Source organism: Salvelinus alpinus, chromosome 26 (assembly GCF_045679555.1).
Source record: "Salvelinus alpinus chromosome 26, SLU_Salpinus.1, whole genome shotgun sequence".
Classification (NCBI taxonomy): Eukaryota; Metazoa; Chordata; class Actinopteri; order Salmoniformes; family Salmonidae; genus Salvelinus; species Salvelinus alpinus.
The window spans coordinates 30,523,088-30,548,301 of NC_092111.1; the positions used below are offsets into that span (position 1 = coordinate 30,523,088).

The 25,214-nt window shown below is 45.0% G+C and overlaps 2 protein-coding genes across 4 annotated transcripts in view; one reads left to right on the forward strand and one right to left on the reverse strand.

Moving 5' to 3' along the window:
- The first annotated feature begins 726 nt into the window (after window positions 1–726).
- On the forward strand, window positions 727–9,498 carry LOC139555146 (lens fiber membrane intrinsic protein-like). The gene is made up of 5 exons (XM_071368691.1): window positions 727–889; window positions 7,383–7,597; window positions 8,106–8,255; window positions 8,509–8,643; window positions 8,952–9,498. Exons 2-5 carry the CDS (start codon window positions 7,423–7,425, stop codon window positions 9,014–9,016), a joined length of 525 nt encoding a protein of 174 aa, XP_071224792.1. The 5' UTR covers window positions 727–889; window positions 7,383–7,422; the 3' UTR covers window positions 9,017–9,498.
- Window positions 9,499–18,356: 8,858 nt separating this feature from the next.
- Window positions 18,357–25,214, reverse strand: part of tinagl1 (tubulointerstitial nephritis antigen-like 1) — an 80,180-nt gene continuing 73,322 nt past the window's right edge. For 2 of the 3 annotated variants that reach the window (XM_071368692.1, XM_071368694.1), the window contains exons 11-12: window positions 21,715–21,760; window positions 18,357–21,391 (exon numbers count right to left, since the gene is read on the reverse strand). In XM_071368692.1, the coding sequence (XP_071224793.1) occupies window positions 21,224–21,391; window positions 21,715–21,760 (214 nt within the window). In that variant the 3' untranslated portion in view covers window positions 18,357–21,223. The remainder of the gene's footprint in view (window positions 21,392–21,714; window positions 21,761–25,214) is intronic. The other variant, XM_071368693.1, reaches the window with a different exon arrangement.

The following is a 25,214-nucleotide window of genomic DNA, read 5'->3' on the forward strand; positions in this document are numbered from 1 at the left end:
CAGGCCTCACAGAACTGTTTGTAGCTGTCTTAAGAATGTCAGAGTGTGTATGTGTGTGTATGTGTGTGTGTGTGTGTGTGTGTGTGTGTGTGTGTGTGTGTGTGTGTGTGTGTGTGTGTGTGTGTGTGTGTGTGTGTGTGTGTGTGTGTGTGTGTGTGTGTGTGTGTGTGTGTGTGTGTGTGTGTGTGTGTGTGGTTTAAGTGAGTGTATTGAAGTATGTGTATACACTATATAAATACTGTGTCATGGAAAACTACGATCACATTGCTCAACTAACGGTGTATTTTTAAAAACAGTATCATGAGGATGCAGGTGAGCTACAGATTACATATGTATTCTGTATATTAGAGAGAGGACAACCAGTGAGACAGGGGGGCCATCTCGCCCTCTATGTGTGTCTAAATGTCCATCCATGCCGCCACAGCCCCAGATCCATTGAAAGAAAAATGTTGGCTTCAGCATTGTACATAGACTCCAGCAGTACTTCATACCTATGTACACCCACAATTCTAGAACATACCAAATACAAACAAACATAAAGAATATGGAGCCCCCCAGCCAAAGCCCCTACCCTAACCCCCTGACCCCATCCCAGCTGCCCACACTGAAAGGACTGAGGGGGTCACGTGATCCCATGCCCCACACGATAGTACATCCGTTACATAGGGACCGATTGTTTAAGGATTCTGCTTCCATCAACAGAAAAAACAGAGGGGATAACTTTTTGGAATTCAGCCCAGTGGAGTTCTCTTTCATTCTCCTATCTCTCCTCCTCGGCTTGCAACATCTCTCCTTCTCTCTCTCTCTCTCTCTCTTTCCCTCTATCCCTCTCTCCCTTTCTCCCCAGAAAGGTAGACGGTTAAGAGAGTACTTTTACTGAAGAAACAAGGTAAGGGGCATCCTAAATATATCTATATAATGTTCCCTTGATAAAAATTTATAGTTGTGCAAAATAATAAGTTACTCAACTTAATGGTGAACTGAAGTCTAAAAAGTAAAGACAATGGTGAACTAGTGATTGAATAAGCATTGATCAAATGCAATTAATTAAGTGCTTGGCAAAAGAGATGATGTTTAACGCTGCTAGTTGTTAACGTCCATTCCATGACAATGTTTGTTTATTATATATGGAGCACATGTTCATATATGTTAACAGGTCTCATTTTAAGACACAGCTACAGTTGAAGTCGGAAGTTTACATACACTTAGGTTGGAGTCATTAAAACTTGTTTTTCAACCACTCCACAAATTTCTTGTTAACAAACTATAGTTTTGGCAAGTCGTTTAGAACATCTACTTTGTGCATGACACAAGTAATTTTCCAACAATTGTTTACAGACAGATTATTTCACTTATAATTCACTGTATCACAATTCCAGTGGGTCAGAAGTTTACATACACTAAGTTAACTGTGCCTTTAAACAGCTTGGAAAATTCCAGAAAATTATGTAATGGCTTTAGAAGCTTCTGATAGGCTAATTGACATAATTTGAGTCAATTGGAGGTGTACCTGTGGATGTATTTCAAGGTCTACCTTCAAACTCAGTGCTTCTTTGCTTGACATCGTGGGAAAATAAAAAGAAATCAGCCAAGACCTCAGAAAAAAATGGTAGACCTCCACAAGTCTGGTTCATCCTTGGGAGCAATTTCCAAATGCCTGAAGGTACCACGTCCATCTGTTCAAACAATAGTACGCAAGTATAAACACCATGGGACCACTAAGCCGTCATACCGCTCAGGAAGGAGACGCGTTCTGTCTCCTAGAGATGAATGTACTTTGGTGCGAAAAGAGCAAAAGACCTTGTGAAGTTGCTGGAGGAAACAGGTACAAAAGTATCTATATCCACAGTAAAACGAGGCCAATATCAACATAACCTGAAAGGCCGCTCAGCAAGGAAGAAGCCACTACTCCAAAACCGCCATAAAAAAGCCAGACTACGGTTTGCAACTGCACATTGGGACAAAGATCATACTGTTTGGAGAAATGTCCTCTGGTCGGATGAAACAAAAATAGAACTGTTTGGACATAATGACCATCGTTATTTTTGGAGGAAAAATGGGGAAGCTTGCAAGCCGAAGAACACCATCCCAACCGTGACGCACGGGGGTGGCAGCATCATGTTGTGGGGGTGCTTTGCTGCACGAGGGACTGGTGCACTTCACAAAATAGATTTCATCATGAGGTAGGAAAATTCTGTGGATATATTGAAGCACCATCTCAAGACATCAGTCAGGGAGTTAAAGCTTGGTCGCAAATGGGTCTTCCAAACGGACAATGACCCCAAGCATACTTCCAAAGTTGTGGCAAAATAGCTTAAGTGTCACGCCCTGACCATAGAGAGCTGTTTATTCTATGTTGGTTGGGGCGTGATAGTGACTAGGGTGGGTCATCTAGGTGATTAATGGTTTATGTTGGCCTGGTATGCTTCCCAATCAGAGACAGCTGTTTATCGTTGTCTCTGATTGGGGATCATATTTAGGCAGCCATTTCCCCTTTGTGTTTTTGTGGGATCTTGTCTACAGATAGTTCCCTGTGTGTACACCAGTAGCTTCACGTTTCGTTTGGTATTTTGTTGTTTTTGTTCGGTGTTCATTTAATAAAGAAAATGTACGCCGACCACGCTGCACCTTGGTCCAACCTTTATGACGAGCGTGAGAGAAGATTCCACCAGTGCGCCTTCACAGTCCAGAGCTTCCGGCGACAGTTCCCAGTCCAGAGCTTCCGGCGACAGATCCCAGTCCAGAGCTTCCGGCGACAGTTCCCAGTCCAGAGCTTCCGGCGACAGTTCCCAGTCCAGAGCTCCCGGCGACAGATCCCAGTCCAGAGCTCCCGGCGACAGTTCCCAGTCCAGAGCTCCTGGCGACAGTTCCCAGTCCAGAGCTTCTGGCGACAGTTCCCAGTCCAGAGCTTCCGGCGACAGTTCCCAGTCCAGAGCTTCTGGCGACAGTTCCCAGTCCAGAGCTTCTGGCGACAGTTCCCAGTCCAGAGCTTCTGGCGACAGTTCCCAGTCCAGAGCTTCCGGCGACGTTTCACAGTCCGGAACCTCCGACGACGGGCCACAGTCCGGAATTTCCTGAGACGGTCCACAGTCCGGAACCTCCTGAGGCGGTCTGCGGTCCGGAACCTCCGGAGACGGTCTGCGGTCCGGAACCTCCTGAGACGGTCTGCGGTCCGGAGCCTCCAGCGACGGTCTGCGGTCCGGAGCCTCCAGCGACGGTCTGCGGTCCGGAGCCTCCAGTGACGGGCGCCGGGCCGGAACCTCCAGCGACGGGCGGCGGTCCAGAGCCTTCAGCAGGGGTTCTCAGTCCAGAGCCTCCTGCGACGATCTACCTTCCGGTTCCTCCGGCGACGATCCACGGTTAGGTTCCTCCGGCGACGATCCACGGTCCGGAGCCTCCGGCAACGATCCACGGTCCGGTGCCTCCAGCGACGACCCACGGTCCGGAGCTTCCGGCGACGATCCCCGCACCAGAGCTGCCATGTAGGATGAAGTATCTGTGAGCGGAGTGGGTACTTCGCCCAGCACCGGAGCCGCCCCCAACGTCCTGTGTCATTCGTCGTAGATGCCACCCGGACCCTCCCCTATTGAGTCAGGTTTTGCGGTCGGAGTCCGCACCTTTGGGGGGGAGGGTACTGTCACGCCCTGACCATAGAGAGCTGTTTATTCTATGTTGGTTGGGGCGTGATAGTGACTAGGGTGGGTCATCTAGGTGGTTAATGGTTTATGTTGGCTTGGTATGCTTCCCAATCAGAGACAGCTGTTTATCGTTGTCTCTGATTGGGGATCATATTTAGGCAGCCATTTCCCCTTTGTGTTTTTGTGGGATCTTGTCTACAGATAGTTGCCTGTGTACACACCGGTAGCTTCACGTTTCGTTTGGTATTTTGTTGTTTTTGTTCGGTGTTCATTTAATAAAGAAAATGTACGCCTACCACGCTGCACCTTGGTCCAACCTTTATGACGAGCATGAGATTAAGAACAAAAAAGGCAAGGTACTGGAGTGGCCATCACAAAGCCCTGACCTCAATCGTATCGAAAATTTGTGGGCAGAACTGAAAAAGTGTGTTCAAGTAAGGAGGCCTACAAACCTGACTCAGTTACATCAGCTCTGTCAGGAGGAATGGGCCAAAATTCACCCAATTTATTGTGGGAAGCTTGTGGAAGGCTACCCGAAATGTTTGAGCCAAGTTAAACATTTTAAAGGCAATGCTAACAAATACTAATTGAGTGTATGTAAACGTCTGACCCACTGGGAATGTGATGAAAGAAATCAAATCTGAAATAAATAATTCTCTCTACTATTATTCTGACATTTCACATTCTTAAAATAAAGTGGTGATCCTAACAGACCTAAGACATGGAATTTTTACTCAGATTAAATGTCAGGAATTGTGAAAAACTGAGTTTAAATGTATTTGGTTAAGGTGTATGTCAACTTCTGACTTCAACTGTACATACAAAATGCAAATTGCTCAAATTAAGTAATATTTCTGACTTATTGTGTTTGCCATAGCATCATATACAGTAGTTATCATGAGCGAGCACAACTGATACTGAATATAAGCTCTGTAATATACAGTACCAGTCAAAGGTTTGGACACACCTACTCATTCAAGGGTTTTTCTTAATTTTTTACTATTTTCTACATTGTAGAATAGTAGTGGAGACATCAAAACTATGAAATAACACATATGGAATCATGTAGTAACCACAAAAGTGTGAAACAAATCAACATATATGTTGTATTTGGGATTCTTCAAAGTAGCCACCCTTTGCCTTGATGACAGCTTTGGCTTTCTCTCAACTAGCTTCATGAGGTAGTCACCTGGAATGCATTTCAATTAACAGGTTGCCTTGTTAAAAGTACATTTGTGGAATTTCTTTCCTTCTTATCAGTTGTGTTGTGACAAGGTACACAGAAGATAGCCCTATTTGGTAAAATACCAAGTCCATATTATGGCAAGAACAGCTCAAATAAGCAAATAAAAAATGATAGTACATCATTACTTTAAGACATGAAGGTCAGTCAATACAGAACATTTCAAGAACTTTTAAAGTTTCTTCAAGTGCAGTCGCAACAACCATCAAGCGCTATGATGAAACTGGCTCTCATGAGGACCGACAGAGGAAAGGAAGATCCAGAGTTACCTCTGCTGCAGAGGATAAGTTAATTAGAGTTACCAACCTTAGAAATTGCAGCCTAAATAAATGCTTCACAGAGTTCAAGTAACAAACACATCTCAACATCAACTGTTCAGAGGAGACTGCGTGAATCAGGCCTTCATGGTCAAATTTCTGCAAAGAAACCCTTCCTAAAGGACACCAATAAGAAGAAGAGACTTGCTTGGGCCAAGAAACACGAGCAATGGACATTAGACCCGTGGAAATCTGTCCTTTTGGTCTGATGAGTTAAAATTTGAGATCTTTGGTTCCAACCGCCCTGTTACTTTATGAGACACAGAGTAGGTGAACGGAGGATCTCCACATGTGTGGTTCCCACCGTGAAGCATGGAGAAGGAGGTGTGATGGTGTGGGGGTGCTTTGCTGGTGATTTATTTAGAATTCAAAGCACACTTAACCAGCATGGCTACCACAGCATTCTGCAGCGATACTCCATCCAATCTGGTTTGTGCTTAGTGGGACTATCATTTGTTTTCAACAGCACAATGACACAACACACCTCCACGCCGTGTAAGGGCTATTTGACCAAGAAGGAGAGTGATGGAGTGCTGCATCAGATGATATGGCCTCCACAATCACAAGACCTCAACCCAACTGAGATGGTTTGGAATGAGTTGGACCGCAGAGTGAATGAAAAGCAGCCAACAAGTACTCAGCATATGTGGAACTCCTTCAAGACTGTTGGAAAAAGCATTCCAGGTGAAGCTGGTTGAGAGAATGCCAAGAGTGTGCAAAGCTGTCATCAGGACAAGGGTGGCTACTTTGAAAAATCTAAAATATATTTTGATTAGTTTAATACTTTTTTGATTACTACATGATTCCATATGTGTTATTTCATAGTTTTGATGTATTCACTACTATTCTACAATGTAGAAAGTAGTAAAAATAAAGAAAAACCCTGCAATGAGTAGGTGTGCCCAAACCTTTGACTGGTACTGTATGTGATTTGAGATCATTGATACTCAGCGATTTGTACTTTGTCTTTTCGATTTGTTGTCCACTCTCACCATGTCACACGTATCCCCGGTGTCAAGGACTAAACTTATTCATGTTTCTATTGAAGTCTGCACCATAGCATGGAATAATGAGTGTGTGCTATAAAGATCATATCATACAGATACAGGTTTCTAACTCCCTCATCCCATCCCCAGAATCAGTACAGGTGTGTCTAACTCCCTCATCCCATCCCCAGTATCAGTACAGGTGTGTCTAACTCCCTCATCCCCTCCCCAGTATCAGTACAGGTGTGTCTAACTCCCTCATCCCCTCCCCAGTATCAGTACAGGTGTGTCTAAGTCCCTCATCCCATCCCCAGTATCAGTACAGGTGTGTCTAACTCCCTCATCCCCCTCCCCAGTATCAGTACAAGTGTGTCTAAGTCCCTCATCCCCCTCCCCAGTATCAGTACAGGCGTGTCTAACTCCCTCATCCCATCCCCAGTATCAGTACAGGTGTGTCTAACTCCCTCATCCTCTCCCCAGTATCAGTACAGGTGTGTCTAACTCCCTCATCCCATCCCCAGTATCAGTACAGGTGTGTCTAACTCCCTCATCCCCTCCCCAGTATCAGTACAGGTGTGTCTAAGTCCCTCATCCTCCTCCCCAGTATCAGTACAGGTGTGTCTAACTCCCTCATCCCCTCCCCAGTATCAGTACAGGTGTGTCTAACTCCCTCATCCCCTCCCCAGTATCAGTACAGGTGTGTCTAACTCCCTCATCCTCCTCCCCAGTATCAGTACAGGTGTGTCTAACTCCCTCATCCCCTCCACAGTATCAGTACAGGTGTGTCTAAGTCCCTCATCCCCTCCCCAGTATCAGTACAGGTGTGTCTAACTCCCTCATCCCATCCCCAGTATCAGTACAGGTGTGTCTAACTCCCTCATCCTCCTCCCCCAGTATCAGTACAGGTGTGTCTAAGTCCCTCATCCCCCTCCCCAGTATCAGTACAGGTGTGTCTAACTCCCTCATCCTCCTCCCCAGTATCAGTACAGGTGTGTCTAACTCCCTCATCCTCCTCCCCAGTATCAGTACAGGTGTGTCTAACTCCCTCATCCTCCTCCCCAGTATCAGTACAGGTGTGTCTAACTTCCACATCCCCTCCCCAATATCAGGACCTATGAGGTGACCATTGCAAACTGAGTGTCTGTCATGTAATACCTCATATAATTCAGGTGTGTTTATCCCTCCTCTTCCCGTGCAGTATCAGGTACCACGCAGCGGCCACAGCAGCATCTCTCAGGATGCATAGCTTCATGGGCGGGGGCCTATTTTGTGCCATGGTGGGGAACATCCTGCTGGTGGTTTCAATGGCAACAGACTACTGGATGCAGTATCGCCTGTCAGGCAGCTTCGCCCACCAGGGCCTGTGGAGGTACTGCATGTCAGGCAAATGTTACATGCAGACGGACAGCATCGGTGAGACCACACACCATGGAGGGGTCAGGGGATGGAAGGATATAGATTATATACAGAGGGATAGCAATGGCCACCTGATTTAAATGAGTTATGTTAACAGTCTGACTTGGTCTGATGGAACGGAAGGTTTAAGTGCATCCATTCACTGGCAGAAACATAATAAATGGTTGCTTTACTTCATGATAGAGACCTGTTGCTGAGAATGTCGGGCCAGTAATCGAAAGGTTTCTGGTTAAAATCCCTGAGCCACTAGGTGAAAAATCTGTTGATGTGCCCGTGAGCAAGGCACTTAAACCTAGTTGCTCTGGATAAGAGAATGTGCTAAATGACTATAAATGTTAAAATGTTGACTTGAAAATGAGGAGAAATGTCACAAAAGGGTACCACCTAGTGTCTGGGCATGACACTACAATACCATTCATTTTCACTCTTGGCTGGAAGAAGGGATGCATTTGACAAAGGCCTCTGTTATGTCACCCTGCACACCTCTTTCACGGTTGCCCTCTAGCGTACTGGAATGCCACCCGTGCCTTTATGATCCTGTCAGGGATGTCGTGCTTCGCGGGTATCATTGCGGGCATCCTCTCCTTCGCCCACTTCTCCGCCTTCGAGAGGTTCAACCGCTCCTTCGCTGCAGGGATCATGTTTTTCATCTCCAGTGAGTCTCATATCACACACACACACACACACACACACACACACACACACACACACACACACACACACACACACACACACACACACACACACACACACACACACACACACACACACACACACACACACACACACACACACACACACACACACACACACACACACACACACACACACACACACACACACACACACACACACACACTAGTTTTGTGCAGTATTTTCACCTCTTATATCCCCCTTCCTTCTCCCAGCTTTATTTGTTCTGCTGGCGATGGCCATCTACACGGGTGTGACAGTGAACTTCCTGGGCAAGCGCTTCGGTGACTGGCGTTTCTCTTGGTCTTACATATTGGGCTGGGTGGCACTGCTCATGACCTTCTTTGCAGGTAAGAACTGACACACAGGATCAATCACAGTACTCAACCAACCCAGTCCAAAAACAATCAACCCCCAAGCCCCTTGTCTCCCAGTGTTAGCAGATCTGAAGAGACCAGATTGTTAAAAGCAATATGGTGATGGTTTTTCCATAGCCTTCCAATGGGTTAGGGGAGCCTGGCTGCATCATATTGCTGACACCTATCTGGATCCATCAGACTTGATTGAAGGGTAGTGGCTGAAGGGAGGGTATGTCTACAGCTGGATTTTGATGCAATGTCCATTGTCCATTAACCTGTATGTGCTCTGTGTGTTCCAGGGATATTTTACATGTGTGCCTACAGAATGCATGAATGTAGGAGAGGAGGCGGCCCTACACGCTAGAGAGAAAGACACAGCAAGATACACAAACTGTTTTTAAAAAGAGGACCATTTAACATTGAATGAATGACCATGTTTATCCAGAGAGGCCAACATATGACAGAAAGCCTTTGCGACTGCATGGGCCTCCATTCCCTGATGTTTCCAATGGATTTCCTGGATAAATAAAGGTTTGATAAAAAAAATATACAACAGCTTTCTGCCATTCACATGAAAGGAACATTTACGAGAATGATAATGCATTTATTTATAAAGTCAATATGACTCATTTCATTATCTATGTGCAGTTAACAGCAGAATATGTTTCAAAATGGCTGACACTGCAAGTGTTATGATATCTCCTTAGTGCCTTTTTCAAAAACATATATGCAAGATGACAACAGGCTTTTTGTACATGCAAATGTGTTGTAGTTTTGATAAGGAATATGGGCAGCGATGCTGACTTTACAATTTCTCATTTTCAATAAAGTTCCTCTCTAAATGTTTGTTGCCTCTAAGTTGATCCTTAATGCAAGGACCACCTTTCAATGGCTTATTTTCCTTATTTTCCATCCCTTTCTGAGAAGAGGTTTTAGTTATGGGTTGTTTTAGTGAGGATGGCCATCTTATACGTGATGCACACAAAGTTATACCACAAGATGGCGACACTAAACCAGTTTACATGAGCAGGGCTTTGCACATAGTGCTAGATGAGTTGCTTCTGTTGCCTGGGAAATCCCATAGCCAAAGCTACCGGATGATGGTGAAAGAGGACCACACCTTGCAACAGGTAAAGATTTGTCATACATCGTGGATATTATTTTCCTTGTTCTATATCTACCACAATGAATCATGTTTTTACTCTCCCAGAGGCCCAGCGTTAAAGAGTGGGCCCAAGGTGGCCCCAGACACAAGCTAAAACCTGAAACCTCCAGGACATATCAAGATGCTTTTTATAGTTGAGATCAAGTTTATAAATTGCTTGGCTGGGCTGATGAGACAGTGGATTGCGCAGTCAGACGGAAAATAGTAAATTGACATTTTAACATCATAGATTTACCCTGTGGTAATACTGGAATAGACACCAGCTGGAATACGGTTTTAACCAAACAGCATTCAGGATTAGACCCACGTCAGCCACCTGTTGTATAATCTGTAATAATGAAAGTATTGCACAAACAAGTGGAAAACAATACATCAAGGTAAAATCCAGAAGGTTTCTCAGGGGGTTCACTAGGGCTACATGAACTGGCATGATGTCAACAGTCCGACAGGAGATAAGAATCCCACACGTTGAGCGAAGCCAGTCACCTTTATTTCACAGCTTAGTTGTTTGTGATAAAGGGCTTCCCCCGAACCCCAGCCCTCGTCCTGTGGAAACTCCCATTGTCCTTTACGGTTGTTGACGTCTTCAAGAATATTTTTCGTTTAACAGAACTACTGAAGGAACACGGGGGAGGGGGGGGGGGGCACAGACAATGAGAGAAGAATGGGCTAGAATGTGAGGAAGAACAGAATGTGACGGATAATTCCTGGACCACCGGGGTGGGGTGGCAACATGTTCTTTCCAATGCTAAGTCCATAATCACAGCTTCCTCCTCGACTGAGATATTTGGCAATTATCATCATCTGGAAGGGAAAGTAACAGTAAGCGTTGAGGTAATGGGTGATTGGGCTATTCCTGAACCACAAACCATGACAGAAATGTAAATACATTGTCGCCAAATGCATACCTCTTTCCAAATTTCCTTACTTGGTGCCTTTGGCATCCTTACTTGGCCCCCTTGGTCCACACAGTGTACTGTTCTGGACAGATGTATTCAATGCCAGTAACAGTGAATCTGGACAAGTAAATATGAAATGGGTCCGCACTGAAAAATATTTTGCATAAAGCTTACTTTGATTTGATTATTTTTACTGCATCATGGATACCATAGCGTCTCAGTCGTTTCGGCTTAACAGCCTTCTCAGTGTTAAGGTCTTCATAAAACCAATAACAGTGACAGCAAAACAGGTTATCTGCAAACAGAGGGTACATTTGGGGATAGTTCTCCACCATCACGTTGTTCTAGAGAGTCACAAGTGGATGCTATCTGTACTCTTTGACAGTATTACACATAGATTTGTTTGTGTGACTGAATGTTTGTCTGGGATTCTCTACTTGCACATTCATCTTCTGCACATCTATTCACTCCAGTGTTTAATTGGTATATTGTAATTACTTCACCACCATGGCCTATTTATTGCCTTACCTCCCTTATCTTACCTCATTTGCACACACTGTATATGTACTTTTTTCTACTGTATTATTGACTGTATGTTTGTTTATTCCATGTGTAACTCTGTGTTGTTGTATGTGACGAACTGCTTTGCTTTATCTTGGCCAGGTCGCAGTTGTAAATGAGAACTTGTTCTCAACTAGCTTACCTGGTTAAATAAAAGTGAAATAAAATAAATAAATAAAAATGATGGTCTGAAAGATGTCTGCCAACCTACTGATCAAATTCCTCTTCTTTTTGTTGGCTGAACACGCACACACGCACGCACGCACGCACGCACGCACGCACGCACGCACGCACGCACGCACGCACGCACGCACGCACGCACGCACGCACGCACGCACACACACACACACACACACACACACACACACACACACACACACACACACACACACACACACACACACACACACACACACACACACACACACACACACACAAAGTATAAGAGTTCCATAACCCTCCTGTATTTTTGTCCCTGGATTGTGTCTGTCTGGTGGTGGAGTGAGCTGACACAGCACTGTCCTATACAAATTGTCCCCATCCCACCCTTGTCCCTCACTCGTCCCATGGGCCTCTCTGTGCCACCACCCATACCCCCACCCTCTACCCCACTCTCGCCCAGTGTGGCCCCCTTCGTCCCAACAGAGGAGTGCCAACAGCTCCCAAAACTAAATGCCTGCTGTCCTCTGACCATTTTCTCTCTCTGACTACACTTGTTTATGAATTATATTTCCAGACACTACTAGTTACTTTTTCTTTTACATTTCTTTAAATGTGAAAACGTTTGCCAAGACAATGCTTCAACTCTTTTCCCGAATGGAAATCAACAGTTGACATTAACAAACAATTTCATATCCTTTTTTCTATATTTTGACTCTGCTGCTGGTTACATTTGTATTATGCTGGGTATTGTGTTCCATTATTAGACAATGAGTCATACGTGTAGTATGGTTGTTTTAAGATACTTTATTGTGCCTCACAAGTGAAAACTATGGTGGTGTTTATATTAGTGCACACAATACACGAGACAGAGAGATAATAGTAAACATTGCACAGAAAATATATAATTTACACATCTTGCCGCATCATAAATAAAGTCTATGTATCACTGAATATGAAGTGATTCTTTGACTTTGAATACACAACTTCTGACAGGGGATCTGTACATGTTTTGAGGGTGTTTTTGAAGAGCAGTCTGGTAGTATAAGATGTTTGGTTGGTTGAGTGAGTGAGCGGTTCTTCAATGTCAGAGAAATTGTACTACCTGAATACCATCCAAAATGGCTGACAGATGAAGATCTTGTTGATGACCAAGATGTCATAACTCATTATTTGTCCATGGAGAGTGTGTTTTACCCCTTATCCACATATATCTTTTCATTTTAGTATCCCACTAGGATCTTCTGTCGACGGATCTTGGCACATTGGGACTAAACATGGAACCCAGTGAATCTCACTCAGGAGTCACTCAAACTGAAAAAGAACACTTGGATCCAGCTTTGGACAAATTCCACCCCCTTTCTCCGCATGACTTGGATCCAACCGCCTGCTCCTCTCATCCCATTGATCCAGACAGGCTTATCTGTCTATCACTGGTTTATCCCTATAAGGACACAGCTGTCTGGGTGACTGCATGGGAAAATGGATCCATCTGGTTAGCCAACAGTTTGACAATAACCTCATACAGTAGGCCTAATGGTCAAGGTAGTGCACTATAGGGAATATGGTGCCATTTGGGACACAGCCCTAGTGTTTTCAGTGGCTAGGGGCTGTATCTTATAGACTAGCGGGATAGTACTATAACATTATTTTAAAGGATAAACTGATTTGACTTGCTCCCGAGTGGCACAGCGGTCTAAGGCACTGTATCTCAGTGCTAGAGGCGTCACTACAGACACCCTGGTTCAATTCCAGGCTGTATCACAACCGGCCGTGTTTGGGAGTCCCATAGGGTGGCGCACAATTGGCCCAGCGTGTTCCGGGTTTGCCGGTGTAGGCCGTCATTGTAAATAAGAATTTGTGCTTAACTGACTTGCCTAGTTAAATAAAGGTTAAATTAAAAATAAATTAAAAACTGCTAGGTTATATCTATGAACAGTTATGGTAGCTTATAACGGTATTGTAAAATCTAGAATAAATGCATAATGTGGAACACCTCCCAACTCGACTCATTAATATTTAGTCAAGTGGAAAGAAGAAATGATGGCACAACAACCTGTCATTGACTCCCCCCAGTCCCAACCTTCTGTCATCAATTCTTTCCCCACTGTCATGCCTCGTGAACCCATGATGCACCTCACCCCAACCCTGGCCACATCTTCCTCCCTTAATTAAATCAAATGTTTTTATAAAGCCATTTTTACATCAGCAGATTTCACAAAGTGCCTGTACAGATATCCAGCCTAAAACCCCAAACAGCAAGCAATGCAGATGTACTGTAGAAGCACAGTGGCTATGAAAAACTCCATAGAAAGGCAGGAACCTAGGAAGAAACCTAGAGAGGAACCCGACTCTGAGAGGTGACCAGTCCTCTTCTGGCTGTGCCGGGTGGAGATTATAAGAGTACATGGCCATTAAGGCCAGATCGTTCAAAATGTTCAAAAGTTCCCACAGTAGATGACCAGCAGAGTCATACTAATCCTCTCTCGCACCGTTTGCAATTAAAGTAAAGATTCTGTAGACCGCATAGCTCACACAACACAAAGCTATGTGATTCTTTAGACCGCATGGCTCACACAACACAAAGCTATGTGATTCTGTAGACCGCATGGCTCACACAACACAAAGCTATGTGATTCTGTAGGCCGCATAGCTCACACAACACAAAGCTATGTGATTCTGTAGACCGCATGGCTCACACAACACACAGCTATGTGATTCTGTAGGCCGCATGGCTCACACAACACACAGCTATGTGATTCTGTAGACCGCATGGCTCACACAACACAAAGCTATGTGATTCTGTAGACCGCATAGCTCACACAACACAAAGCTATGTGATTCTGTAGGCCGCATAGCTCACACAACACAAAGCTATGTGATTCTGTAGACCGCATAGCTCACACAACACAAAGCTATGTGATTCTGTAGACCGCATGGCTCACACAACACAAAGCTATGTGATTCTGTAGACCGCATAGCTCACACAACACAAAGCTATGTGATTCTGTAGACCGCATGGCTCACACAACACAAAGCTATGTGATTCTGTAGACCGCATGGCTCACACAACACACAGCTATGTGATTCTGTAGGCCGCATGGCTCACACAACACACAGCTATGTGATTCTGTAGACCGCATGGCTCACACAACACAAAGCTATGTGATTCTGTAGACCGCATGGCTCACACAACACACAGCTATGTGATTCTGTAGGCCTCATGGCTCACACAACACAAAGCTATGTGATTCTGTAGGCCGCATGGCTCACACAACACAAAGCTATGTCTGCTCTGCCTCCTATAGCCTACACTCGTAGAAAAAAAGGCGTTATCTTGATCCTTAAAGGGTTCTTCGGCTGTCCCAATAGGAGAACCCTTTGAAGAACCCTTTTGGTTCCAGGTAGAACTCTTTTGGATCTAGGTAGAACCATTTTGGTAACAGGTGGACCCAATCAAATCAAATCAAATTGTATTGGTCACATACACATGTGACCAAGCAGATGTTATTGCGAGTGTAGCAAAATGCTTGTGCTTCTAGTTCCCGACAGTGCAGCAATATCTAACAAGTAATCTAACAATTCCACAACAACTACCTAATACACACAAATCTACTGGGATGGAATAAGAATATGAACATATAAATATATAGATGAGCAATGACCGAGCGGCATAGTACTGTATAAAATACAGTCCAGGAGGAACAAGAGAACAATGATTTAAAATGTAAAAAAATATATATATATTTATTTATTCTCATTTTTCAATTGTTAGTAGTTACTGTCTTGTCTCATCGCTACAACTCCCGTACGGGCTCGGGAGAGACGAAGGTCGAGAGCCGAAACATAACCCAACCAAGCCGCACTGCTTCTTAACACAGCGCGCATCCAACCCGGAAGCGAGCCGCACCAATGTGTCAGAGGAAACACCGTACACCTAGCGACCTGGTCAGCGTGCACTGCGTCCGGCCCGCCACAGGAGTCACTAGTGTGCGATGAGACAAGGATATCCCTAACGGCCAAACCCTCCCTAACCCAGACGACGCTAGGCCAATTTTGCTTCGCCCCATGGACCTCCATGGTCTGCTGTGACAGAGCCTGGGCTCGAACCCAGAGTCTCTGGTGGCACACTGCGATGCAGTGCCTTAGACCACTGTGCCACCCGGGAGGCCCGAAAACAACGATTTAGAAGAGATGGGATGAGTAATGTAAGAAATGTAAACATCGTTATTACAGTGGCAGTAATAAAATGACTAGTGATCCATTTGTTAGTGGCCAATGATTTCAAGTCTGTATGTAGAAAGCAGCCTCTCTGTGTTAATGATGGCTGTTTATCAGTCTGATGGCCTTGAGATTAGAAGCTATTTTTCAGTCTCTCGGTCCCAGCTTTGATGCACCTGTACTGACCTCGCCTTCTGGATGGTAGCGGGGTGAACAGGCAGTGGCTCGGGTGGTTGTTGTCCTTGATGATCTTTTTGGCCTCTCTGTGACATCGGGTGCTTTAGGTGTCCTGGAGGGCAGGTATTTTGCCCCCGGTGATGCGTTGTGCAAACCGCACCACCCTCTGGAGAGCCCTGCGGTTGTGGACGGTGCAGTTGCCGTACCTGGCGGTGATACAGCCCGACAGAATGCTCTCAATTGTGCATCTGTAAAAGTTTGTGAGGGTTTTAGGTGACAAGCCAAATTTCTTCAGCCTCCTGAGGTTGAAGAGGCGCTGTTGTGCCTTCTTCACCACACTGTCTGTGTGGTGGACCATTTCAGTTTGTCCGTGATGTGTACGCCGAGGAACTTAAAACTTTCCACCTTCTCCACTGCTGTCCCGTCGATGTGAATAGAGGGGGGGGGGGTGCTCCCTCTGCTGTTTCCTGAAGTTCACGATTTCCTTTGTTTTGTTGACATTGAGTTAGAGGTTGTTTTCTTGACACCACACTCCAAGTGCCCTCACCTCCTCCCTATAGCCGGTCTTGTCGTTGTTGGTGATAAAGTCTACTACCGTTGTGTCGTCTGCAAACTTGATGATCGAGTTGGAGGCGTGCATGGCGGGACCTGTACTCCCTGCTTCCCCTAATAAACAGTTTACCCTACAGCCAATTCTGTCGAATCAAAAGAATTTGCAAAAAACGGTCAGATTTCGACAGTAATATGGCTGAGACGTAAAGAAAATTCAAGGAGAGTGGGTACAAAAATGGTCAGATTAATACTGCCATTGAGAAAATCCAAAACAAATCGAGGCATGTTCTCTTTCAAGGACAGTCTCGCAAAAATAAGCATTATTGGGTTATTACTACCCACTATTTAAAATGCTCTGAACAAATTAAGGGAATCATTCACAAACATTGGCACATTCTAAGATCCGATGACAGTATCGGTAATGTGTTTTCGGACCCTCCGATGGTCGTATTCTCGCAGGGCAGAAATCTCAGAGATGAATTGGAACTCTGATTTACCACCCCAAAATACCCCTGCACAATGTCTATTTGCACATCTACTGGATGGAAACTACAAGTGAAATGGCTGTGCTTAATGCAATGGCACTTACAAATGTATATCCTTCAAACACCCCCAAACAGGGAAACAGATCCCAATCAAAGGTATTATCATGTGCTCCACTAAGGCAGTTATTTATCTTATAACTTGTCCTTGTGGTAAAAATTATGTGGGTAAACGAAGAGCGAATTAAAAGCACGAATCTCGGAGCATCGTAGCACCATTAGGTGCAAAAACTCGACGTACCCACTTTTTGGAAGCAAACTACTCTATTTCGTCCCTATGTTATATCGGCATCAAACCCGTCACCCTCCCAAGGAGATGGGGTGACCTTGACAATTTATAGTTAAAATGAGAGGCTGCCTGGATCTTTAATTTAAAAACCATTGCTCCCTTCTGTCTCAATGTAGACTTTGATCTGAAGCCATTCTTGTGATTATTGTGATTTTGCCTATGTAGACTATGTAGCCAATTGCATTTATAATCAGATGTTATCCTTTCATGCTTTCTATATGTTCTATTTATATCTGTAAATTAACCAATGAAATCAAGCCACAGATTGATTACATGATTACAGACACCTGTGTGTGTCCTTTGCCACTATATAAACTAGTGACCCGCAGTGTTTGTCATTATAAACTGGGTGGTTCGAGCCCTGAATGCTGATTGGCTGACAGCCATGGTATATCAGACCTTATACCATGTGTATGACAAAAAAAATATTTTTATTGCCATAATTACATTGGTAACCAGTTTATAATAGCAATAAGGTACCTCGGGGGTTAGTGATATATAGTATGGCCAATACACTGAAGGCTTTGTCCACGCACTCCATGTTGCATCGTGCTTAAGAACTACTACTACTCCGCTAGCCAGCACCTCTCCTAAACAGGAGTTCTACTCTGCTAGCCAGCACCTCTCCTAAACAGGAGTTCTACTCTGCTAGCCAGCACCTCTCCTAAACAGGTGTTCTACTCTGCTAGCCAGCACCTCTCCTAAACAGGTGTTCTACTCTGCTAGCCAGCACCTCTCCTAAACAGGTGTTCTACTCTGCTAGCCAGCACCTCTCCTAAACAGGTGTTCTACTCTGCTCGCCACCACCTCGCCTAAACAGGTGTGCATTTCTTTCGCCTCCAGATTACTCAAAAGGGTTCTACCTCGAACAAAAAGGGTTCTTCTATGGGGACAGCCGAAGAATCCTTTTGGAACCCTTATTTCTAAGAGTGTACCCTTCCTCCACATTGAACATTGCTTGTTCATCTGAACCTATCGGTTTTCCCGCATCTCTATCCTTTTCTCATGAGGTGACGGTTGTAATGGGGGTTTAAAACTGAGGCCTACTCGAAATGTACGAAATTGGATATAGGATTTACATTAACAATGTGAAAACTGGAAGCCATATTGGAAAGGTGGCACAGTTAAAAAGACATAACTTCTGGGAAGCCAAGCAGTTTATTGTGAAGTGAGACTGCACAGTGTGAACTGATACATGATGTGGTCTCTAAAAGGACAGTTGCCACCTCTGGAAACTTAGACATTAAAACTCATGATAGGCACAGAAATAATATATCTGAATTGGAGACAGTATAAAAAGAGCACCTAGGGCAACATTACATAAGGCAGTTATATCAAGTTATATCAGTATATCAGAACCTGTGTGATTACTGGCTTCAGTTGAGGCTTGAGCTACCTACCTAACACTTCTTTGGAAATGCACAACCTTTGAAATGTCACAATTAGTCTGCTGTAGGCCTACACATGCCTATTGCTGAATACTGAAGTGTTAGTGGCATGTTGCGTCTGTGAGATTTAGGCTATAATGAAAGAGCATTGAACAGACTTTGGCAGCTGAGTCCGACCTCCTCCTCTCCCTAGAGTCAGGCACTTTGTGTGTGTTCACCTTCAGAAGGAGTAAGTGCACCACGCAAGCACTCTTCAAAGCAGCTGGTCAGGGGAGGGGAGTGAGTGTGTGAGACAACCACATCTCTCAAAGCAAGTAAGAAAATAGGAGTAAAATACAACAATATTTTCAGCATTATAGTAACACAGTGTACACGGAATGAAACAGATGAAGATTATAATACACATACTTTGGATACTTTCAACCAGAGGTCAAAAACAGCGCTTATTTCTTTAAGGCATTTGATCAACCAAGACGTTTCCATGTTGAAGCAACATCTGAAAATGACATGGTGGTGGCCATTTTACCTTCTTCAAAGAAATGACAACTCAGATATTTCAATCAATGCCTCATTTTTTCCAAGATATGTTTTTGTCAACCAGCTGATTAATAAACGGAAAGTGTTTTTTTAAAGCTCCTCGCTTGCTTCATCTCTGCTTTCAAATGTACTGTACACTCTTAGAATTAGTGGTGACTCGAGGAACACTGGAGGTAGTCAATGAACCCCTGGAGTTCCTCAATATTTGCACCTTAGGTTAGTTGAGGGGTTCTTGGAGGAACCTTTCATGTTTCAATGTAGCAAAGTGTTCCTGATGGAACCCTGGACTGGAGGTGTGGCTTGGTAGGGGTGTGGCTTTCAGATTTTCTGTTGTATTTTCATCACATGTTAAGGTTGAACAATGACAGTTCTGTAGCTTCAATGAGGCTTACGAGTTCCTCAAGAGCCTATGCAAATCCCAATGTTGGACCTTATGTCATCAGCAATGTTAATATTATTAATATTATATTAGAATATGTAATATGCATAAATATTCAAGGAAAATTGAAATTTGTATGATGAAACTTTACATGATGAACAGGAATGACATTTACTGTAATGGGTGGCCAAAAATAACTATCTGAAAGCCACACCTCCAATAAGATACACCTCCAATCTTCTGATAGGCTGCCACCTCTACAATATATTATTAAAAAGGTTCAAAATTGAACCTCACTCATCACAAAAAGGTTCTGATTTAAACCTTTACACAGGGGTTCCTCGAATAATTTTTAGAATTGGTTCTTTGGTTCTAAAGGTTCTTCCAGACTCTATTACTTATAAGAGTGTATACTGTCTATTAAGGGATATTTTTAAATGGTTGACCCACTAAAATTATTCTTACAGAATGGTTATGTTCAAGCAGGTGGATTCAGTCAAGAGCTGTCATGGCCATGAGACTGAAGTTGATTTGATATCATTGGAAGATTGACACCATCTCTTCCATAACCAGACAGGTTATGTGGTACTGAACATTTCCAGAGCTTGCAGAGACTCCATCCTGTACTATGCACTTAGCATAGTACAGGATTGTACTAAAAAGAAAACATAGTTTTTTGGTAAATGAGGGGAAATAAATTATTGGTCAAAAGGACAGTTCACTAAACTCAATCCCACCTACCACCAAGCCTTAGACCAGCACTCTTTCCAGTGTAAAATGCAGCTTTTTTTGGAATGTGTAGAGAGATGCGTGGCTACTGCAACTGCAGATCTGCTGACAGTAATAGGAATACATTAATCAATGATATAGCTAGCATGATTAAGAGTTAGGTCCTCAGTGATAACACTAACTAAACTGTAACACAAGTGGATTGTTAGTTTCTCTCTGGTGCTTGTGTCATCTAACATTCTATCTCTCTGGTTCTCACTATCCCAATCCGTCCGTAAGGGGTTGGCTTCCAGAGAGAGAGAGCGAAAGACAGAGAAAGAGAGTTCAGATCAAGCCAGTCCTTTCATCATCACAACAGTGGAAATGAAGACTTCTGAACAGAAGCAGGAAGTAAACAGTCGATCCCAGGCCAAAGCCAAGGAGTCTGGGAAGTGTGGTCTTTGGGATAGTGAGTCCTGAGGAGATTATTGCTGTGTCCTGAAGCCAGGGAGGCTGTATGGAGGAGCCCCTCTAAGCCCGCAGGCCGTGAGCTTGTTTTGATGCCATAAACCTTGAGTTAAGTTGGGGGCGGCTGGGGTTTCAATACCTCCAGTGTTGGGTAAGGGGATATGGGTGTAAGGGGTAAGAGAAGTGGTTCTTGGGGTAGTTGGTTCCTCCAAGGGTCAGAGTGTGAACTCTGGGGTTCTGGTTGTGTTGCTCCCCCAGAGTTTAGTACGGGGCTGGTTGAGTTGCACCCCGAGGGTAGGAAGGGGAAGTGGGTACAGGGTGAAGGGTAGGGGCTCTGGGGATGCTGAGGGGAAGTGGGTACGGGGTGAAGGGTAGGGAGTCTGGGGCTGGTGAGGGGAAGTGGGTACGGGGTGAAGGGTAGGGGGTCTGGGGCTGGTTGAGTTGCTCCCCCAGGGTAGGAAGGGGAAGTGGGTACGGGGTGAAGGGTAGGGGCTCTGGGGATGCTGAGTTCCTGGAGTGCCTGTCTCTACTTGCGTCGGCGATGTTGGTGGTGATGGTGGCTTTGCATGTCTTCCATGGTGACCCTACCCCACACGCCGATCACGAACGCCTCGATCTCACACTCATTCTCTCCGCGAGCGATGCGGAAGTAGCCGTTCTCCCCCCAGTTCTTCCCCCACGAGTTGGCAGCAATCTGGGAAAAGTCATTAGATAGAGTGGCATGGGTTAGAATGTGGATATAGTAGAGAGAGACCACAGGAGGCTGATGAGGGGAGGACGGTTCATAACAATGGCTGAAACAGAGCAAATGGAATGGCAACAAACACATGGAAACCATGTGTTTGATGTATTTGATACCGTTCCCTGAATCTGCTCTAGCCATTACCACAAGCCTGTCCTCCCTAATTAAGGAGCCACCAACCTCCTGTGGTAGATACATAATAAGATATTTACACAAATAAGAGACAACAAAGAGAAAAAGATGTGATGAGTAATGTGATAGGAGACATTACTTACCCAGTACTTCTTAGTTGTCCCATCATAGTTCCTCTCTTCTCCCCACCTGGAACAGAACACACAGGCGGATTACTGACATGATTGTTTTCAACTAAAGGGAATACATTATTATGAACTTCAGAGGTTTCTTCATTTTTCACTGGAAGTAAAAATAATCGGACAATTATTCTGTTGTGAATTGGGTTGTTTTTAACCTTTTACAAGTAGCTTTTTAAATATATCCCACGCCCACATAAGAATGTGCACACCTGAGAGTGTTTTGACACAACTGACACAATTTGAGTAAGAGCTATAAGTATAGGTAGAGATGCTGAGTACAAAACATCTTTCATCTCTTAACAGCATCCTGAAAACAAGATGTTATTTATGACCATGGCTAAGGAACACCAGAGCGATTATACTGCCCACACACACACACACACACACACACACACACACACACACACACACACACACACACACACACACACACACACACACACACACACACACACACACACACACACACACACACACACACACACACACACACACACACACACACACACACACACACACACACACACACACACACACACACACACACACACACACATCATTCAGATTCCTCAGTAGCACACTGAATTCCCCCCTCTGCCACTTCGCCCCTCGCAGCTCAGGAAACAGGAAGGAGAGGGATGGCCAGTGAGGAAGTGGTCACCGCCCGACTCCTGTCATCTCACAGACAACAACAACATTGCTGAAGGTTGAGTGAGGCTCTAATAAATACACCTTACCCCTGTAGAGGTCTCTCTCTCTCTCCTCCTGGCCAAGGCACATACATTCCCATCATCCTTAGCTTCTGGTCCTATCTGGCAGTTGCCCTCAGTCGGACTTGGCCCATCGTCCCTGCGTCTTAGACCGACTTTCCCTGCCCTCTCCCTTGCTACAGTTCTATTCCCATTCTGTTTGTGAACACCAGTTCCTAGGGCCTCTAGGAGCCTCATATTTTATAAGGGAATAGGAATGCTGGGAAAGAGAGGTTGTGTTTTCAGTTGTTGCCAACTCGGTAGCCTGCCACCAAAACATTGGCGAATAATGTTTTATTACTCGACTCTGGTTTGGACAATAGTTCAAGGGTCATCATGCTCTGAAAAAGCAAATACAAACAGCTGTACAAACATCCCAACCACATCTGAAATAGATGGAGACTGGAGGTTGCCTGACGACCCTTTAATTCCGCTATCGCTACATACATTCAGTCTGAGACTGCCATCCTAGAAGCCATTTCTGCTGACAGCAAAGTGAGGGACGTTGTCCCCCACGCTGTTTTAACCACTTGTGTTCAGGCTCTGGCCCAACCCATCGGTTTCTGGGACCAATCAGAACGGTTAGAATGGGAGAAGTTGTCGGGAAGGAGATCAAATTCAGACTCATGGTGAAGAAGAAATGTTAGTGGGCGTGGCGTTTGGCCGGAGCGATGTGGTTGAATAGCCAGGCAAGGCAGGATGTGGGTTTTGGGAGGCCAAACTGTGTGTGTGTGGGTGTGTTTGCATGTGTGTGCGTTTGTGCGTGTGTGTGTGCGCACATGTGTATGTGTGTGTGTACTTGTGTGTATACGGGCAGAGCCAGAGAGCCAGACAGAATTGGACCACTACGGAGCCCTTATCTCCCCCAGTTAGCGTTGTTCCCCCTGGACAATGAGGGACATACCAGTCCTCCCCCACCTTACCCCTGACCTCCTCTATGGGCCTGATCCCCTCTCTGTCCAGTACAGTTGGGTTCAACACACCAGACAATCCCCTTTCCACCAGAGTGGACCTCAATGCCCTAAACACAAACTTTCCCAGGCCCTTGGCTTAATAGAACGCACTGCAGCAGGATTTTGCTTGTAAAAACATCAAAGCTTGTGACAGTCAGGCTCTACGCACCCTGTCCTGACCCCCCTTCTTCCCCCCAACCCGTCCCCAAATCCATACCCTCGGTACCCACCGAGCCTCGCGTTCGTAGCCCAAACCAGCGAAAGAACCGCAGTGTTAGCGGAGGTTGGATGCAAAGGGAAGATGAGCTTCAAGCATCATCATCATCATCATCAGTAGAGCATGCTGCTCAGACTAGACACCAGCAGCGTTTTAGGACAGACCAGACAGGACAGACCGACCAGACAGGACAGACCATACTCCAGCAGTGTTCCAGGACAGACCAGAGCTAGAGTGTGCCCCAAATGGCACCATGTTCCCTATACAGAGCACTTATTTTGAGCTGAGCACTATGGGCCTTGGTGAAAGTAGTGCACTATAAAGGGAATAGGGCGCCATTTGGGAATCAGTTTTATGCTATTGATCTTGATAGACCGAGACTCGAGACCAGAGTTCCCCAACTTACTTTTTTATATATATTTTTTTTTATTGTTGGAAATCAGCTCCAAATGATTCTGTTCCCAAGTATTCCCACGCATAATAGAGAGACACGTGATTGCAGGGAAACTTCTATCAACATGTTAAATGTGCAACCAGAGGGAAAAAAATTCTAGATCACCTGTACTCCACACACAGAGTCAAAGCTCTCCCTCGCCCTCCATTTGGTAAATCTGACCACAACTCTATCCTCCTGATTCCTGCTTACAAGCAAAAATTAAAGCAGGAAGCACCAGTGACTCGTCAATTAAAAAGTGGTCAGATGAAGCAGATGCTAAACTACAGGACTGCTTTGCTATCACAGAATGGAATATGTTCCGGGATTCTTCCGATGGCATTGAGTAGAACACCACATCAGTCACTGGCTTTATCAATAGGTGCATTGAGGACGTCGTCCCCACAGTGACTGTACGTACATACCCCAACCAGAAGCCATGGATTACAGGCAACATCCGCATCAAGCTAAAGGGTAGAGCTGCCACTTTCAAGGTGCGGGACTCTAACCTGGAAGCTTACAAGAAATCCTGCTATGCCCTGCGACAAACCATCAAACAGGCAAAGCGTCAATACAGGGCTAAGATTGAATCATACTACACCAGCTCCGATGCTCGTCTTATGTGGCAGGGCTTGCAAACTATTACAGACTACAAAGGAAAGCACAGCCGCGAGCTGCCCAGTGGCACGAGCCTACCAGACAAGCTAAATCATTTCTATGCTCGCTTCGAGGCAAGCAACACTGAGGCATACATGAGAGCATCAGCTGTTCCGGATGACTGTGTGATCACGCTCTCCGTAGCCGACGTGAGTAAGACCTTTAAAAAGGTCAACATACACAAGGCCGCGGGGCCAGACGGATTACCAGGATGTGTGCTCCGGGCATGTGCTGACCAACTGGCAGGTGTCACTGATTGAGTCTGTAATACCAACATGTTTCAAGCAGACCACCATAGTCCCTGTGCCCAAGAACACAAAGGCAACCTGACTAAATGACTACAGACCCGTAGCACTTACATCCGTAGCCATGAAGTGCTTTGAAAGGTTGGTAATGGCTCACATCAACACCATTATCCCAGAAACCCTAGACCCACTCCAATTTGCATACCG

Coding starts and splice junctions, on each gene's coding strand:
- LOC139555146 (XM_071368691.1), top strand. CDS start 7,423: ATGCATAGCTTCATGGGCGGGGGCCTATTTTGTGCCATGGTGGGGAAC. Junction 7,598..8,105: donor CATGCAGACGGACAGCATCG/GTGAGACCACAC, acceptor GTTGCCCTCTAG/CGTACTGGAATGCCACCCGT. Junction 8,644..8,951: donor GCTCATGACCTTCTTTGCAG/GTAAGAACTGAC, acceptor TGTGTGTTCCAG/GGATATTTTACATGTGTGCC.